At 43.0% G+C, this 20,001-nt stretch overlaps 1 protein-coding gene across 1 annotated transcript in view; it reads right to left on the reverse strand.

The window, feature by feature from the left end:
• The window catches only part of LOC102291713 (glutamate receptor ionotropic, kainate 2), a gene marked incomplete in the record, with an annotated part of 276,324 nt that extends 267,134 nt beyond the window's left edge, over positions 1-9,190 (reverse strand). The window contains 2 exon segments of the mRNA XM_014329329.2: positions 6,099-6,499; positions 8,890-9,190. Coding sequence (XP_014184815.2) covers positions 6,099-6,213 — 115 coding nt within the window.
• Between the last annotated feature and the right edge of the window lie 10,811 nt (positions 9,191-20,001).

A 20,001-nucleotide genomic window follows, 5' to 3' on the forward strand; every position in this document is an offset into this window, starting at 1 on the left:
GCGGGGAATTTTTTTATATATATATAGATATATCTATATATATATCTATATATCTATATATCTATATATCTATATATATATCTATATATCTACATATATATGTAGATAGATAGATAGATAGATAGATAGATAGATAGATAGATAGATAGATAGATAGATAGATAGATAGATAGATAGATAGATAGATAGATAGATGTATATATATTATCTCTCTCTTCATGTTCGTGTTATATTGGATTTACTGTATACCAGGTCTGTTGCCTAGGAAATATCGCTGATGTCATCATTTCCATGAAAACACAAGGAGGATACATTGCAGCGTTTTGCTGGCAGTGTTGTGTCTCGTGTGGCGACACAAATTTAGAAAGTGTGACAACACACGCAGTAAACATTACAAGCAATCCCAGTGTGGCCGTCCAAACAGTAAAGATGAAAATCATCATAGTCTCTTATATCATATTGTCTCTTTTCTGAGTGTGTGTGTGTGTGTGTGTGTGTGTGTGTGTGTGTGTGTGTGTGTGTGTGTGTGTGTCATGTCTAAATGTGGTTCAACCAGCCAATACTAAATGCAAATCTTTGACACATTACAGTCGACACACAGTTTAAATACTCGACGGCCTTTCTGCCTTTGAGCAATTTTCACGGGATTTTAACTCCACTATGTTTCCTTTTAGGATCTGGGAACTATGGAAGCTCGTTTCCCCGCCTGAGTAAAATACCACTGATAACTTGAAATTTCAGATTAATAATTAGGTATCTTTAAATTTGAAGTTAATAAATTACATTTACATTTCAGTGAAAGTTACAATTCCTGTGTCTAAACACGAATAACCAGAGAACATGTTGCTATGTCATAAACTCCTGGGACTGAGTAGAAGCTTCCTGATCACAATTACTGACATTTTGTTTTTTCATCCAGAATTCAAAATTGTGAGATAAGTATCTCAAAATGCAAATTTCATAACTCAAACTTTTCCGGTGAGGTAGCTGTGCCAGTGAGGAAACTCTGTGAATGAGCTTTTTAACCAGAAGCAGATGGAAAAGATACGCAAAAATAAACACGTTTCAGAGGCAGAACCAAGCTCCATCAGGACTCCTCCAGTTACTCACAGCTTTGTATGAAATAGTCACAAAAAGTCATCTAGTGTTGCTCTAACTTTCCGTGTTTTTGTCGTATAAATTTGACCTTGTGGTTTGTGTTTGCTCACATTATTATTATTGGACTGCACTTTCATTCATACATGTGACTCTGAAGGTTCTCAGTCATCCAGGTCATCGTAGTCTAAGGAGCTCTGAAAGAAACGCGTCTGGACTTCTTTAAGTTGCTTGAAGACGTTTCACCTCTCATCCAAGAAGCTTCTTCAGTTCTAAGGTCAAATGGTGGAGAGTCCCAGATATAAACCTAGTGGGAGTGACCCCCCACAGAGGGACAAAAGGACCCCTGATGATCCTCTACCCTAATCACATGAGCCAAGGCATGAAAATTGGTGTAGCTCACAATCAGCCGAGGTTTTGGGTGAGCTCAAAGGCTCTTGGCTATTTTAAAGTGCATGGCACAGAAGAGCCACCTCCACGGGACAAGACTCAGCAGTCCATCTGCATCTAAAGGTCAAAGGTCACTCTTTCGAGGATGCCAACGTTCACGTTTTGGACAGAGAGAACAGATGGTTTGAAAGAGGTTTGGTTTACGACACCAACTCTCTGCCATCTATAATCCAGTTTTGAGATCCCTCCCCAGACGCCTTAACGCCCACTCACATCCTGGACCATCTGACCTCAGGAAATCACATGATAAGGTGGGGCCAGGTTTCACAATGAACTCACCCGAAACTCTGGCTGATTGGGACCCACACCCAGTTTCACACCTTGGCTCAGGCGATTAGAGGATCATCAGGGGGTCCTTTTGTCCCTCTGTGGGGGGAAACTCCCACTAGGTTTATATCTGGGACTCTCCACCATTTGACCTTAGAACTGAAGAAGCTTCTTGGATGAGAGGTGAAACGTCTTCAAGCAGCTTAAGGAAGTCCAGACGCTTTTCTGTCCAAATCCATACATGTGACTCATGTGTTTTGGTAACACATATTTTCACAGACTCTAAATTTAGAAAAACATACGTTGACCACATTTGAAAGATTCACTTTGTAGTTTTATTGAAATGTATATTTATTTTATTATTATCCCAAAAATTGTAGCACTGGTTGTTACATATGATAATAATACATTTGTCTTTAAGGCACACTTTTCCAGTCTCACTGACCTCTGACCTCCTCTGATGCTAATATAAAAAAAATCATGTGCGTAAAAAATGAAGTAGTAGAGAAATCGCACGCTGTCGTTGTTTCACACTTTAGACTCGGCTCACATGATTACATCTCACTACACAAAGCCTGTAAGTCACGGCAAGACACTGAATCACTGACACACAATCAGAGCTACACACACATGCGTTCATGATAAAAACACACAGACGTCAGCACTGAGCTTTATTTGAGTACAGAAAGGAAACATTTATATTTGGACTTGATTGTGTTTAACGTTTCTGTGTTTGGCCTCGACACGACCACAGTGGATTTAAACCAAGCAGCTGTTGAACAAAACAGCATGAACTGTTTAGGTCCAGCCTGTCCTGTCCATCGTCTCCATGTCCAAAGGCCATAAAGAGGCTGCTCAGAACGATTGTCCTCTTTTCACTGCTCATCTAACGACACCCTCGGGATCGGGTGTGAAGTCTTTCAGGTTATCACCGTGTAGAGACGACCATATTTCCTTATGTGTGACTCTCTCAGACTCTTTTCACTTCTGTTAACTCTCTTTATCATCAGACTTTCTCTTCTTCTACCATCTGTTACCACCAGCTCGACAGACTTTATTTGCCGCAGAGTAAATATCGTGGTGGGCCATAAAGAGAGCAGCTCATTTACTGCTCGTGGTCCAAATGTTTGACGTAGTTCCTGGCTGTCTGTGCAGCCTCCATGACTGCCATTCTCCTTTATAGAAACAGGAAGAAATCCTTCAGCTGAGCATCCAAACACAGTTTAATGCTTTTGGAGTGACATCTGTGATCAGTCATATTCCTGGAAAAACACACCTAACGCTACATTAATTAGCTTGTTTGGTTCTGACACGATATTGCACAGCACACTTTGCTGTACATTACTTTCAAGTATCTTTTGGTTCTCTGCAAATCATTTTATTTGCAATGAGTGAGGCCCAGGCCAGGTCTACTCTTCTGTTCACTTATTGACAGTCAGGCTTGTCGGGGAGTGAGGTCTGGCCCTGACCTGCAGCATTTAGCTTGTATGGCCCATTAAACACTGACCTTCATACTAATGCTCACCAGTGCAGCCAATGCAACATACTCAACACCCATGCTGGAGACATAACCGAGGCACGGTGCAAACTGGTGTCTATGAAACACAGTGTCCCTGTATTTCTGTGAGGTGCCCCTGAATGTGACTTCTTCCACACACAGGTAATCCAATTTGACCTCACCTGTGTGCATTACATCTCCTCAAAACTCTGGGACATTTCAGCAGAGGCAGCAGGCTGGAGTCAATGTTACACAGATACTAGGTCCCATGTCATCACGGGTCAGTGCTTCCAGCTGATCCGACTCGGGCTTTAGCTTCAATGGGCCATGGGAAAATTCAGTTACGAGGTTTCTGTCAGCATGTGTCTGTCTTCAAAAGACACACGATCACATTTAAAGTCTCGCTGCGATGTAATGTCTCTGTTCTCTGCTCAGCTGGATAAAAATAATTTTAAGCGTTTAAAAGTTCTGTTTCAAAGGTTTTATAAGAACTCAGTGTTCCTGTAACGTCTGTTTGCTCTCCCAGGAGCTGGGCACACCAGCCGCGGCAGCTTTACTCTATTGGTTTTTTGGGAGTGTATTTCTAACAGTGACGACTCTTAAATGTGCTGAATTGTTTGTGAGCTTCTACTTGCTGTAACTGCTGTTCCAGCTCACATAGGCTGAAGTGTGGAGTAATACCGAGTGTTCAGGAGTTATCTGACCCACCGTGTTCATGAAATCTAGCCTGCTAACATCCCACAAGCTGTAGCTGCTTGGGACTGTGTTCCTGCCGTTACCTGTTTTATTTCATCTGCTTGTTTGATATCTTAGTTAGCTCTGTTTTAACCACCAGGTTTCTTCCCGTCTCTATGTACATATACGTGTGCAGCTATGCAGGGCGACTTACAAAGAAGCTGCAAGCAAAGGTGACTGCAATAACAGCATCATCCTCAGAGAGGATCATTTGATGATGATGATTACTGTTAATGCTTTACAGTCACTGTGATTCCAGAATTTTGTCATGTATGGACTTTCACATGTCTTCCTTGCTGTTTGATAATAATGTGCATTAAACCTGTAACTGTAGTTGAGTTTTTGCAGGGTTAACCTCTCTATTTGGTGAAATCTGACTATATGGGAGGACTAAGGGAAAAACGTCAGTATGCACTGAGCCTTAGGGAATACATGCATGAAAAAAATGCAATTAATGGGCCCCTATAGTTCTACATGTCGTCATCACTGGGCCTGTGTCTTCTGTGACAGTCTCAATATGTCTCGCGACTAACATGACGTCATTCCTGACACAGAGCCTGAAAATTCAAATCTCAAACACAAAACGCAGGGATATGAAGTGTGTCCACTGACAGACGCTGATGAGCTGGATCTTGGGGAAGCATGTTTTGCGGTTCGTCAGCAGCATCTTTAACTTTGATTTTGACGGCTGGTTATTTAGTGTGTTTTTTACAAGTTTGCCCACCTATCTGCAAACAGCATGCTTAATATTAATGTACATTTGTGTTGTCCCAGGATAAAAGACTCTAATGGATGTTTGATGCAATGCTTACACTGAATGTTTCAGCAGGTCCATTGCATTCTGTAATGAAAGCTTGATGCCTCCTGAGCACACACAAGTGGCCGGCGGGTGGCAAAAAAGCAACAACCTGTCCCACAGGCCGGTTAATCACAGAGCAGTAAAGGACTGTGGTGCTAATGGGGCATTCTGTGTCCACTCTACATGTGGACTGAATAAGTGTGGGAGGCAGTCAGCGTAATGCAAAGACACACCGACGAGCCCAGAGTCTCCTCGTTCTCTTCACGTGTGTCGTGTAAATCCAACACAGCTCCACCAGCAGAAAATCAATTTGCACTTCATCACTTCCTATTAATGAATTCAAGAAATATTCACCGTGGCTTTAATTACACAGGATCCTTTTACTATATTTATTTTCAATGAATAAACGGCGTGATGTTGTTAAGAAGAAGCACCTGTGTTTATGTTAAAACACTTTGTGCATTCTGCGTATGTCTGTGTTTGTATGTGGCTTTACGTCTGTTCCTCACCGTGACCTGATGGATGAAATTCAACAAAAAGTTGACCTTTGTTTAATTATTTTCGTCACTATTTTAGCCACACTGTTCGGTGAAATCAGTGGCTTTAAGCTTTTGCAAGCATCGCATTCAAGTCTGTAAATTAGTCAATTCAACTTGTATTTAAAATAATTCGAGAATATAATTTAATGTAATAAAATGATGCAGCTACAAAATCATGGGGGTTGGAAGATGTCCTGCCTGCGTATCATTTAGCATGAATGTGTTAGAAAAACCACATGTGGTTCCTTTGTTGTATTCTAAAGCATCCAGATGTGTTTCTGAGCATCAGCACGGAGTTAAAGTGTATGAATATTATTCTTTGTATAAAAGAAATAATAAGTGTAATTTCACAAAAATCACCACATCAGTACATCACACCTGAAATCACCTCATTAAACACACGGGTGGGATAAGCGCATCACTCCTGTTAACATCTGTGAATGTTTACGCTGGTAATTTTGTTACACACTGCCCACTCCCTTAAACTTGTGGGCCATTCATAAATTTGTTCTGTGCAGCAGGTCTGTGCCAACTCTCTGAACACACGACCCTTACGCCAAATTTCTTGGTACTCTGCAAATAACAGTCAGAAGAGCAGAGCAGGGACAGGGAGAAACAGCGAGTCTCCAACAGGTGGGGATGGAGCAACATCATTTATGGGGTGAAAACACAGCAGTGAAACTTTTGAACAGAAGACAGAAAAGAAGCAGCTTACCAAATCTCAGGACATGTGGCATCCCATGTAAAAGCCCCACACAGTGTGTTAGCAGCAGTAGAAGCTTGACGGTGCACCTGAGCCTGGCTTTAAATATCAGGTGGGGGATCTTCATGGTGCTTGTTTGGTGCGCTGGATTTAAATCCCTGGATCGGTATATTCCTCTGTATTGTTTTCTCTTTAACCCCTACAACGTGAATTCAGGCAGCTGTAAGATCAAGGCATGATCTTCACCAGCGGGCTGAGCAGCGGTTTTCCCACATCCATTTGGCAAGAGGGGAAAAATCAGTACGAGTCCAGCTCACTGCGCCAAGAAGAAAAAGCCCTCAGCTGAGGAAAAGGATGGTGAATGTGGAGGTGGTGGTGTCGGGGCATCCATGCTAGGCGGGGAAATCCATTTACTGAAAGACAAAGGAAGAGATAGAAGAGGGTGAGAGTTGGGGCTGGGGGGAGGGGTGGGGGGTTACCGAAGTGACAAAGTGAGAGTGAAAGACAGTGAAGCGGTCTGAGCAGCCTCCCCAGTCCGAGCTCCTCCCGCTGCACTGCCGCACAGCATCTGACGTCGAGCGCATAGGATGGACGGGGCTGCTCACACTTCACTCTTGGATCTGTGTCCCCTACCCAAAGTGCCATACCTCCCGCACTCCTTTCCCTGCTGTATCCCCGGCCAGCTTGCCAGCCGCCGCGCTGACGTTTCTCCGGTTCGGCTCAATCTGCGTCGGCCGAACGCCGTCGTGCACAGCCCCATAAAAGCCAAGCCATGAATTCGAAATGATCGCCAGTGTTTGATCGAAGTCATTCAAGCACGGACTGCGTGGGCTCCATGTGTGAAGCAAAGCTGTCACTGTAACTCAGCGTGATGAATAGGCTGCGCTCGGCGCGCCGGTGTTTCAGCACTCGACTTCTGTCTTTGGAATTACTTTTCCTTTTTAGAAATTCATTCTTCTCAGACCGAGACTGGGCAACCTGTTAGACACAAGCCTCGATATCAAATTTACATTTCACGTGTTTCGTGCCTGACTCTGGAGGCACTGTCGTTTTATAGCAGCACAGAATTATTGAAGGTGAAGTCCGTGTGACTGGAACGCTCTCTAATCGGATGGCATTTAGAAATGAAACAATATACTCAGCTAACATTTTAACAACAGTCACAGGATTTTTAGGCAAAAAAGCCCCAAAAAACTAAATGTATTTGTTTCTAAATTTTCAGTTAGAATTTCAGTCATCATATTAATGTGCTGCATAATTTCCGAAATGTATAGATTATAAACGCAGACGCGGTGAAGGTGTACGGAAGTGGGGATAATTTAAAATGCATTAAATAAAAATATATTCGCTCCAATCCCAGCTGCCAACTACTGAAAATACAAGGTAAATAAGGTAATGATGACGGAGTGCTAACACGGACTTTCTCCGTGGGCTTTAACGTTTAGGCCACGGATTTTAGTCTGGCTTTGAGTTTTCCACAGCGCAGACACCGCCTGTGTTTCACATCCAGCTTTTCATTGCGGCTATTTCAGCACCTGAACAGAGAATGTGTTTTAAAGCAGGAGATACTCCGAGTGTGTTTCAGCACCACGAACAGAGGCTTGATTTCACCGAGGCTTCAGCAGGAGATCACTGGCTTTCACATATGCTCCCATTATGATGCCAGCTTCCTCTGCTCGCTTGCCTCCTTAATTAGCAGAGATGTTCTGTTTGGACTGATGATCCATAGTTTGGGTCAGGGTTATCTTGTTACTCCTAAGCGTCTGATTCCATATTTGCAATCATTTTTTGTAGGCAACACAGAAAACTACTGCTGTGCCCGCCATTTATAGACATGCAGGTGGGTGAGCAGAAGGTAAATGTAAAACGATTCTGGTGAATACTGTGTGAGGGCCATTACACCTCACCTGTCACACCAAATAACTGATATTACTGCTGTATTACTATTGGCTGTTATTGTAACGTTGTTTGTCATTTCATCCTCAGATTTCACAGGACGTTACTATGTTTGCTAAATCAAAAGGAAATTACAACCTCGAGTTAAAAGCTGGACACAAAGGTCGGGAGAAAAACAAGAGGCAGCTTTGCAAACTAATGTAGAGAAGTGCTGGACTGTACAGGTAAAAATGACCTCACACTTGGCACCAGCACACAGACTCATCCGGATCTCTCCTATTTTCACAGACAGACTTACAGGTCAACAAATGTCCCTTTGTGCATTTGGAAAGGGCGTAAAGAGCGCATGGGGGGAGCCTCTCCACCGGCAGCACTGCCCGATGATAAAGTTGATTTACAGCTAATGCGCTTGTGGACTGTGGGTTTCAAATGTCCGGCTCATCTCCTGAGTTTCCATCAAACCGAGCGAACTAGAGACGTTATTTACGGATCATTCATAAAGTGGATCATGGTGGAAATTTAACGACCCTTGTAATGTCTTACGAGCCCACAGCAGTAAGAGCACCAGGCCGAGAACGAGGAGAAAGAGGAGGAGGTAGTCGTAAGGTGACAAGCGTCTCTACACAGAGGTCGTGCATAAACATGGGAGGTCACTTTCCTTCAGAGTTTCTGAAGCACAAATCCGAGCCGTGTTTGAGACATGGACATCGTTCTTTCTAAAGGTGTCTGGATAAAGTGCACGGACCAACTTCAAACCGCGCCTGAGGCGTCAGCGGCGGAGGTTGGAAAACGACGCGAAAAAGCTTCTACCTGGCTCTGATCTGTTTCCACACGACCTGACCTGTTCCTGAACAAATCCAGAGGATCGTGAAATAAGTGTAAAGTTTGGAGAAAAAAGCGTGCCTACCTCAGACAGAGCGTGAGCAGAGAAGAGTCATCAAAGCAGCACAAAGAAGTTGATTTGTTTCTATGGAAGAACCGTGTCGCTTCCCCCGCGCTCTCATCTGGTAGCGCTGAGCTCCGGCCGTGGGGGAGACACGCCTCCTGTCGGACGGCAGGACGCACTGCTTAAAGCAACAGGGGGACGCTCCGGACTGAAGGCTCACCGTCTGCAGCTTCCCCCAGCGGGGCGACTGTCAGCTCAGACTGAGGCTCCAATCCTTTAGATGTCCATATGAACAAAACCGCACTGATCTACCTACACCTTACAGTTTGGGGTTGTGGCAGTGACCACACGACATACTGGCTCGGTAAGCCTGATCCCGTAGATTGCTTAAATGCCACGAGGCTGAATAAATGCGCATCACAATGGGATGGAGATTGCCTTCATTAAGTACTAAGAGCTACTTTGTCTTTATTCTCCCGCAGGTATCATTTCATGCAGCAGTGTGCAGTTGAATCTCAAACTGTGACAGTGAGGTTTCCAAAGGAATTTAAAGAAGGGATTTTCTATCGCGGGGCCTCGCTGCTGCAGAGCCCCGTGTTTAGTGGATTAATACTGAGCTTGGTGGACCCAGCGCAGCTGGCTGCTTCAGTCCGGTCACATATTTGCGCTTCAAATGTGCACTGCGTGTGGAAAATACTTACTCCGTAAATTACATTTTATCGTAAAAAAAAAAAATCAGTGTTTGGTGGTTAAAAAAGTAGAAGTTTCCTAAATTAACTGCTCAGAGTACCATATGGTTTTTGTAGAACTTAATGCAAGAGAGGACACAATTAATTTTGCATTTGTGTTTCATGTTTACTATTTATTCCTTGTGGAAAGAACACAATGAAGCCTCCTATCAGTTCTATAAACTGAAGGCAGAGGGTCGTTTTTTATTACGTTACATTAAATATACCAATTATACTGCAGTGCTGAGAGTAACAGTGATGGGAAACCTTTTTAGATTTTCCATATAACAGCACTAAAAATGTGACAGTCATTATGAAAACATTTTGTCAGCAGCAAGATTGCCCATCAACACTGTCAGAATTCACTGGCTTCAGAAATGCACCAACTTACCTGTTTAATAACCAAAAATATTAGTTTAAAATAATTAAACCAACTGTGAAAATACAAAAAAATGAATAAATGTACACACAGATAAAATAAAATATCCAACTTACTATGAAAGTAAAAATGAGAAACTTTTTAATAAAAATTCTGGAAGAAACAAAACAGAATGTACAAAATGTTTAAATTAAGTAAATAATAAAAATGATTTTCATTGTTGTTGTTAAAGCAGATTAACTAGCAAAATATAACATTTCTGCACCAAGAAGGTACTGAGCACATGGACATGATGCTAGCATCACATCATCTTTGCGTTGACCCGTTAGAGAGACGCTGCATACCGTGAAGCCTCATCAGCAAAGCACCCTCACATTCTCAGCTTTGTATTGTAACACAAGCTGGCTGTCTCACACATACGACCCACTCCTGTTTGTTTTACACATCACTGCTGCCTGCTGTGATGTGTTTCTGATGTTTTTAATGTGTCATTTTGGTCACAATTGTGAAAGCTGTTTCTTAAAAATAAATGTCAAAATGGTCAAATGAATACAAAAGTACTGAAGTCCTTGAAAATCCTTGGAATGAACAAGCAATGTGCAAACAACCTGGGCTTGAATTCCCCTTTAAACCAAAAACAGCAAAACGAGTCGCTTAGAAGATCCAACTACTCAAAAAAAACATAAATAAAAGAGGCAGAGGACTAAAATATAGCTCGCCAGGGCTGAGCTTCATGCTTCAACTGAGTCAAATAAAGAAATCCAATCTGCAGACTAGAGGGGCGATTATGATCATGGATGTAAACTGTTAGTGGACTCAGATGCTTTTGAATGTTGAGAGAACTATGAAGAGCTTAGAAGTCATCCACTAAATTAAATGTCTGTGGATCTCGCTGTGAGTTTGAATTTTATTCAGAACAATATTCAGTCATTTATGGGAATCCAAAGATGCAAAAATGTAAATAATTCCCACCGAGAGCTGTTGAATAATCCACAGAAGCGCTAACAAAGTGTGTGGATTACCTGAATGATACTGTAGCATCAACTCCGTCCTTCTTGAAAGAAAGAAAAAGATGCACTAACCTGCGTGGAAGGTTACATTGTAGACAATCCCACAATACTCGTATCCATGGAAGAGTCTATGATTGCATCCCAAATGAAACAGCTTTATATCTTTCCCAACGACACTCCAACAAATTACTCAAATTTTTACAAATGCTCACTGTAGTTTTACCAGATAATTATCTCAGGTCAGCTACTTTGTACAGGTTAAGGGGAGCAGCTGCTACAACACATGTATCCCTGATTGTGGCACAGTGGGAGGAAGAGACAATCCACAGCACTAATGTGAACTGGCTCAGATCAAAGAGAAAGATGTAGAAATGACATGTGACTTAAACACTGTAAGTATTTTAGATGTAGCCATTGCTAAACTGAAACCATTTCTCTATGGAAACCGGTGGAAAGTAACTCTTGTCTACAGCAACACCATGGAAAACATGGCAGGGTGAGCAATTTACACGCCTTAGGAGGAACAGTGTGGCAAAGGAGATGAAATCAAGATCCAAAGAAAGAAAGAACCATCCCTCCATCATCGACAGAGCATCAACATGCTCTAAAATCCCAACTGCCACAAAGAAAGAATGACTTTCATCGCTGAGTTTAACCATTGCAATCAGAAACATAACTGGCACTGGCACATCTTAAAAGGAGAGCCATCTCCCCCTCTGTCATTTTGAGAGCTCATTTATCCTTTCACTCAAACAGTCCTGTCATGACAGAGTTTGTTTCCTGGTTCGGGGCAGTGCTAAGGGTGTCTGACTGGCACAGCTGCCAGTTGTGTCTCCTATTTTACAGTAGTGCCCTGGGGCAGATGTGTGTGATGTAACAACCCTTATTATGGCATAGCACCTCTATGGGGTGTCGTCATATTACTGTAGTAGTTGGAGTCTCCTACAGTGAGGGCGGGGGCAGCCATTACAGTCCAGCACGCTGCTCTCCGTGCATCTGTTTTAGAGAGACCTCACCACTGTAACGGGCTGGCGGCAGGAACCACCTAACCCTGGAACATGTTTGTATGAATGCGTAGAGCCGTGGAGACCTTGCTGTGTGATCTTATGGTCTTCAGTTAATGCCAAATAAAAGTCTGTTGTTCTAACTGACTGGCCTCCAAGTTGCCCAGCTAATGTCCACGCTGCATGCCTGCGGGACCTGCTAGCCGCTCCTTCCTTGCCAGACCGCCGTGGTGATTGGAGATGGCAGCAGGAAGCTGCAACAGCAACCTGAAGCTAACGTGTCAGTGTTGCACAAAGCAGCTCAGTGCAAAATCTTTGTGAAACCACGATGAATCATGTAATGATCTGGAAGTGCTGTTTCGTCTGTTTATGTCACGGCGTTTCGACAATGGCAGACATTTACACTGGCCTCCAGGTAGCCTCAACACTAGGACGTCGGCCCCGTCCCATGAGGCTGTTGCAAGCGATGCACAGATTGCATCAGAGCTGGCCACAATGGACTGGGAGGGAGTAGCAGTGCAGCAACAGTAGCTTGAGATGCATCTCCCTGGAGGACATCCTCGCTGCTTCTGTGACTCTTGTATGGGGAGAGAAGATCGGCTATTAGCCTTCACCCAGAAGCCCAATGACACACCAGCTAGGAGGCTGCAGTCAGGGACATCTGAGTGAGAGATCCACATGATAGTTCAGGTGGTCCTGGAGAAGTTCAGGGTGCACTCATGATAGTTAGGGTCATGTGGAGTCTGTGCCACGATGATGGAAGCAGTCTTGTGATGACACAATAGCTTGGCCTCAACCAAGTGTTAAAAGTTGATGGTCACATGGTGTGCACTGATGCAGTTCAGTCATAGCATTATGTGACAATGAGGCGTGACACCTGCACTGGAGAAGACACCCTGGTGTGGGTGAAAGGCAGAGATGTCATGGACCCAGGGTCCTATAGATTACCCAACATGCTGTGCTGGAGATGAGAGTAATAGATGGCTCACAGAGAGCATGTTGTTCTTGTGATGAAGAAAGATGGGTCTAACAGCTCTGTGTAGACTGCCACAGCAAGCCAGAGGTGTCACAGTTTGATGTGTATCCCATGCCTCAGGTTCACTCCTGACGAAGCTCTAACAGCAACCTAAAGCTGGGCACCGTCGTACAAAGCGGCACAGAACCATGCAATGACCTGCAAACACTGTTTCCTCTGTGTCTACGCTGAGGTTCCTGCAGTGGCAGACATGCTACCAAACCTCATTATACTTCTAATCTATTCTGCAGTACATGTACAACATGACTGCAATTCAACAGCAGTCATCTAAAGTCCAAGTTTACATTGGACAAACAAAGAGCACACAATAAATTTCAGAACATAAAACATCCATCCGTACTGGGAGCCATCCATACTGGGAAGAATGCCATAGCCAAACACTATCCTGGGGCCAAACAAGGCCGCTCTGCAACTCTATGTTTCGCTGAGCATGAACATGTAACTCTTCCAGCGATCAGTCAATCCAAAATATAACCTCAGACACAATCACACTGCTGTGTTTGTGTAACTGTTATTGCGTTGTTGGATGTGAGACCAGGAGGCGAATTATCGTGTGATTTTATTTCCACAAATTACCAAAACCTTTTTGGTTTTATGATCTGATGAAGACCATGAGGCAGAAACATTAGTATATTTGTTGGCCAAATGAAATGGTCATATTGAGATTTGTCAACTATTTTGTGTTATGACAAAACTCCAGGAAAAACTCCACACTGCAATAAAAAATGATCATGTGTTGCAATCACCGACATTTATACGTCACTGAATATTTGTCGTGCTAATCACTTGCTGCCCTCACGCACAAGCAGACAAAGACAGCCATAGTGATAGATGTAGCTATATGAAGAGACAACAACATCAGGAACACGAGAAGCTGGAGAAGTACGAAGGGCTCAGAGAGGAGCTCCAGAAAATCCCACAGGATCTCAGCTCGGTCATTCTCAACCACCTTTAGGGGCGTGATTCATTTTGACCTTGGAATGTCCAGGTTACACTCAGCACACATGTTCCTGTTTATATATGGCAGCCGCTCAGTTATGGTGTCCCATGTATGCCCTGCCGGGTAGCGTCTTGCACCCCGCTGTTATGTGCAGGTGCATCTTTGCACAGCCTGCACCCGGGGTCCTGCCTGATTTGGTAGAGCCTCTGTCGAGCTTGTCCTTTCTGCTGCTTCAGTCCAGCTTTGTCCAGTCTTTGGTAGGATGTTTCAATATCAGTCACTTCTTCTGTAGGTGGTACATGCCATGCAGGGGCTGTCTTTCCATGATTCTTCCTCTTCTTTCTCAGGTTTTTGCTGTCTGAGGTATTCACTAATCACAAGATCAGTTGTGGCCATCGTTCTGGTGTACTCATCTTTAATTTCATCCTGGATCGTAGTTCTAACCATTATTTATATATCTATAGATATACATATACATACATAATATATTTATTACACCGACATCAACAGTCTATATATATCGATATCGATATCGATAGATAGATAGATAGATGTATAGATAAGATAAGATAAGATAAGATAACTCTTTATTGTCATTGCACAGTCATACATAGTACAGTAGTACAATGAAATTGGAAAACTGTCCTACGTCGGCACTACATGTAACACAACACGACACAATACGACACATCACAACGCAGCACAAACAACACAACACAGTATAATAACTTAGTAATAAAAAAGAAGAATAAGTGTATTTGTATTGCACGCTGTTATTTTGCACATTAATTATTATTGCACCTTGTTATAAATATAAATATTATTACTATTACTGTTTTTTAGATAGACAGACATGTATGCACATGTGTGTGTTGACAGAAACACCTGCACCGCAGGCATAGCAAACACCTTTCTTCCAGAAGCATGTGATGATATGTCAGCATTAGAGAAAATAATTTGTGGAAAACGCTGACACATCTTGATTTGCATTGAAACAGACATAATTACATCCCATGCTTTGCTGTGTCCTTTCTTGTTTGTGGTTTTTTGGATCCAATTCCTGAATTCACTGCTTGATATAAACAGTATTTTAGCTCTGGGCCAATCAAAATGCAGGATGAGAAATGGAGGGAACAAAATGAGTCCATCAGACAGAAATAACTGCAACCATCACAGACGTACAATTTGGTGGTGGAGGAGCACATCCCTGCAGTGATGAAGGCCTGATCTGAAGCCACAGTCTGGAGTTGAAATGAAAGGGAGCTTTGATTGCTCCCCTCCCCTCCTGCCCACCACAGTGTGCAGCATGAAAAGTTGAATTGTGGGGGCTACAAATAAATAGTCAATGACAGCTCTGTGATCCAACAACCTCCACTACTCTTACCCATGGGACATAAAAGGCATCTGAAACCCTTGAATAAGATAAAAAAGAATAGGATATGAGAAAATACTATTTAGAGATGAATAATTCTGTCTGACAGAGTGCTGCAGTGATCACTGATTAATGCTGGCTTCCAGAAATGAAGGTAATGGGGACAATACAGCCTCTGAAAGGAACTTTTTTAATGAAGCAATCGACGTATTAACGTCTTCACAATCACCAGGTCATCAGGGGTTTGTCTGCAGTCAGGGTGGGCTTTCAGCCACTAATCGTTAGCTGTCTTCTGCATTAAGCTTTTCCATATGATTCTTTTAACAAATGAAAAATATATTTTTAAAAGATTCTGAGCATCTCAAACCCGCCTCTGAACCTGTGTTTTTCCTTGTTTCCTCTTCCCTTTAGAAGAGATGCTTAGAGCTGCTGCAGACCACTGCTACAGATTTTTAATGGGACCTGGAGCCTGTTATTATTTTTATTATTAGTGAATTCTTTGAATCTGTGAAGAGGTTGCTTTCCCATCTGTCACTGAACAGAGCCTGTATTTGTCCTGATTATAGTGTTCACTTTAGGTCAGCCTGATCGTGCTGTAATATAACTGTTGCAGTTTCTGCAAAGCCCCTCTTCGCTTACAGTAACTGTCGGAGTTCCAGTATCACAGTATAATTTGCTGAGCCGTGTCTTACTAGGAGTGGAACCCAGCAGCAGGCCAAACTGATCAGCTGACCTCAATACTGTGACTCATCCAGCTAAAAACACTTCATACATGTTTGTAATCATCGTGCACTCTATTAATCTGCAGCCCAACATTATTCATGTAAGTTCAAACTCCAGTGTATTTGTATGTAGAGTTGCTGGTAACTACGTACTGCTGCCTAAAACAAGCATCCATATGTCCATCCGTGTCAAGCATGAACGAGCGGACTCAAGCGCAGGACCGAAAGACCTTAAAGTAACAACGAAGTTTATTTACGCAACACCAACTGATGTATACAATGTGAGGTGGAATGGGCTCCGGAAAATCCAGGAGAAGAAAGGGTCACGTCACTCATGCCACTCTGCCAACACTCGCGATCCGTCTGACTCACACTCGGTAAATCAGAGGAGCAAACAGGGACGGGTCCAGGAAGGTCTGCGTACAAAGAAAAACACGGGTTTGAATCTAAGAGGCGATTGATGGAGACAAACACATGAAAAGCAGCAATGCGCTGGAGCTACACCGATGAGAGTCGCACATCCATCCAGCGATGAGAAGCCGCCGTCTTAAGTAGTGGCTGGACATGCAGCGGGTGAGTGATTAGTTGCAGGTGCATGGCTCAAAGGCGGGAGCCCGCAGTGAGTTCCACTCAGGTGAGGAGCGAGAGAGAGAGACTAACAATAACAATCCTGAGTGAGATTGCCGGGGAGACACGGAGGACCGTGACAATCCGTATATGTGTGCTGGAGCCAATCCACCAGGTATCATTGGGTCCAGGAACAACACATAAAGACAGCCTCTCACTGTCGCCTGCATACTTTGGGCAAATTCTGAATCACCATTTATTCTCACTTACATGTCTTTGGACTGAAGCTGGGTGGCCCAAAGAGACCAACTTAGTCCAACAAGGAAATAGTGCTAAACCGCTGCACCACAGGTCATAAGCAGCCTGAAAGTAGTATTACCCATGACTGGTTCTAGTGCTGTGGAGTGATCAAAGTGAAGTAAAGCAAAGCTTTCATGTGGAATAATCACATACAAAGATGCAAACAGTTTACACTGGGCAAGACAGGGGTTGTGGAAGTTTTCCATTAAATAAACTGCATGAGTGAAAGTTTTGTCTTTATTACTTTCAGTGTATTAAAAAGTGCAAAAGCAAATTCAATTTGCTGGATTTGCATAAAGTGTAACAGAACCCAGAAACAGGGGAAAATCCAATTCAGTGTAATTCAGTTTTAGTTATAGAGCTCCGAGTCACAACACAAGTGCATAACCGATCAAAAACCAATCAAGATAACCACAAGGCTCGCAGGGATGGGTCTAGCAAAGTGCAGTCTTCTAGCCGATATTTGATGGAACACGGATCTCACTGGATCGCTCCAAAATCCAGAAGAGAACTTAAAATCCTTCGCCCCAATACAACACGTTGCTCTCAGACTGCTGGCTTCCTTGTGGTTGTTCAGGTACTACACAGTATGATGGAAGGCAGAGCTTCCAGGCCCATCTTCTGTGGAACCAGCGCCCAGTTTGGATTCAGGTGATCTGTCTTTTAACATCAGGCTTAAACCTTTCCTTTTTGATAAAGCTCGTCGTTAGGGCTCGGCCAAGTGACCCTGAACCCTTCCTTAGTTATGTTGCAATAGATCGAGGCTGCTGGGCGCTTCTTCTTCACTCACCTCTTTTCCAAAGCGGTGTTTGTACACCACTGTGACTAAATCATTAGTTCATCTCTGGCTCTCTTCCACAGTGTGTCTGTTGCCTTGTCTCCCACCCATCAGCAAATACTTATAGAGGATCGTCTGACTGTTGGGGCTTTCTCTGTATTATTGTGGGTTCTTGACCTCACAGCATAAAGCACTTTGAGGCAACTATTTGGTTGCCTTAAGAAGACGTAAACAGCTATGTTACAGTCAACATAACAAAGAATTTTTGTTGACTTCCCTGTCACTGTTCACAATGAACACATTACACAACATTTTACATGAGTTTAATACAAAAATCATAGAATTTATTCTTATGCAATGATTCTTAGCAGTGAGGAAAGATTTAGAAATAAGTTCACATGAAACAAAATTAAGAGCTTTGGGGGAAGAAAAGTCTGCCAACTGAGACACACACACACACACACACACACACACACACACACACACACACACCACCACACCACAGCCACACCACCACTAAAGCACATGATTTTGTTATAAGTGCGAAGCGGTGGATGTTTAATACCGTAGCCACTAAAAATGTTACCGTACTGTAAATGCAAAATTATCTGCCTGTAACAGAAATATTACTCATTAAGCAGAAAGCATAACCCCTCACAGTCAGCCTCATGTCCTCCAGTCACCACTAAACTACACCTACATAGTGCTCAGAAAAAGAGTGAAGGTGATAAGCCCCGACTAACAGCAAACATCAAATGTTTTAGATTTCCGTGCAGGACATTCATATTTTTCTCTTCCTTTTTTAAAATCTTTCTTAATGTTTCATTCTTTTGTGAAACAGGGCATCGTTGTAACACACAACAGTACACAGTAAATGCTGTGCATTTATAAAGAGCTTTTAATATCCATTCGCTGCATGACAGAGTGGCGCAAACATCTACAGGAATGTGGTGACATAATAGTTCTGTGATAACATCAAATGCAGCGTCATTCCCGAGTGTGTCAAAGATGTAACAAACGTAGCTTATGTACTGTATCCTCAGATGCTAGTCTCCAGCAGTCACTCAGCAGCTGGGTGACAAACAGCGATATTGCTGTTTGTCACTTCAACAGTACTGCTTGTAATATTTTGAGAGCAGACCCATTAGCGTCAGGTCTTGTCCATCCACTGTAGGCGAACAGCTTTGAAAGGAATCAACTGGGTTTGTTGTGTTGTTGGAACACACAAAAACCGCAGCAGTGGATGGTTTTAATTTAGCAATATTTAATATTCACTATGAAATTTTTCTCATCCACCTGTTCATACACACAGTTTATCTCTTCCAGTAGTAAACTGGCATATGGAGACAACAGTGACTGAGCTGCTAAGTGAACAACCTTGTCTATGACCTGAGACACAGATGCCCTTTTCAGAAGTGTGATGAAGTATAATGTTCTACTACTTTACAAGAAAAGAGGAAAAAGTTGTAAATATTAAGTCTTGCTGAAGTCTAAAATCTTGCCTATGGCAATTAAAACCTTAAGGGCCATTCCTGTGTAAATAAATCAATCCACTCATATACACTTACTTCCTCTGCTACAGACAGGCGACAAATTGAAGTAAGAACCTGAACCTTAATCAACACTCAAAATGAGAGCTGTTGGAATGCTGTGGGGATTTCACAACAGCAACACCAGGCAGGTATCCAAAACTGAAAAAAGCAAGGTAGCTGGCTAGCACACAAATGATGAACTGAGCACAGGGAGGAAACAGGCTGAGACTGACAGAGAAGGATGACAACTTAGAGATTTCACTGGGGTGGGAAGGTAGGAAAGCTTAGATCTAAGAGCCATAACCTGTCCAGTGAAGTAGATGGTGGAGACCCCAGCCCCTACGATGGACAGTCAATATAGTCTTCTGACTATAAAGGATGGCTGCATGTCAATCAAGCAGGTGGAGGGAAATTGGAAGGTGAGTTGATGGAGACAGTTTCCATTATGAGACAGAATGTAACCACCCTGTGGTTTTTAGCAACTTTAACCCCTTAGCAGTCCTATTAGTCCCCTAAACCATCCAATGTCCCGTGGGCGGTACGTCCGACTGCTAACAGTTTAAACCCCGTTTCAAAGGCACCAATAAAACATGGACATGATTTTTAGACTACTTTTCCAAAGAAATGTCGTTGCAGGATAGCCCAAGTGTTTGCTATAAGTAGGAATTGGGTCCAGTAAAGTTCTTTATTGAAGCACCAAACTAATAGTGTCTACACTATTAGTTTGGTGCAGAGAAAACAAAATACCGCAGATATTCGTGATAA

The sequence above is a fragment of the Haplochromis burtoni genome, unplaced genomic scaffold (assembly GCF_018398535.1).
Source record: "Haplochromis burtoni strain Fernald_Lab_line unplaced genomic scaffold, NCSU_Asbu1 Contig_529, whole genome shotgun sequence".
Classification (NCBI taxonomy): domain Eukaryota; kingdom Metazoa; phylum Chordata; class Actinopteri; order Cichliformes; family Cichlidae; genus Haplochromis; species Haplochromis burtoni.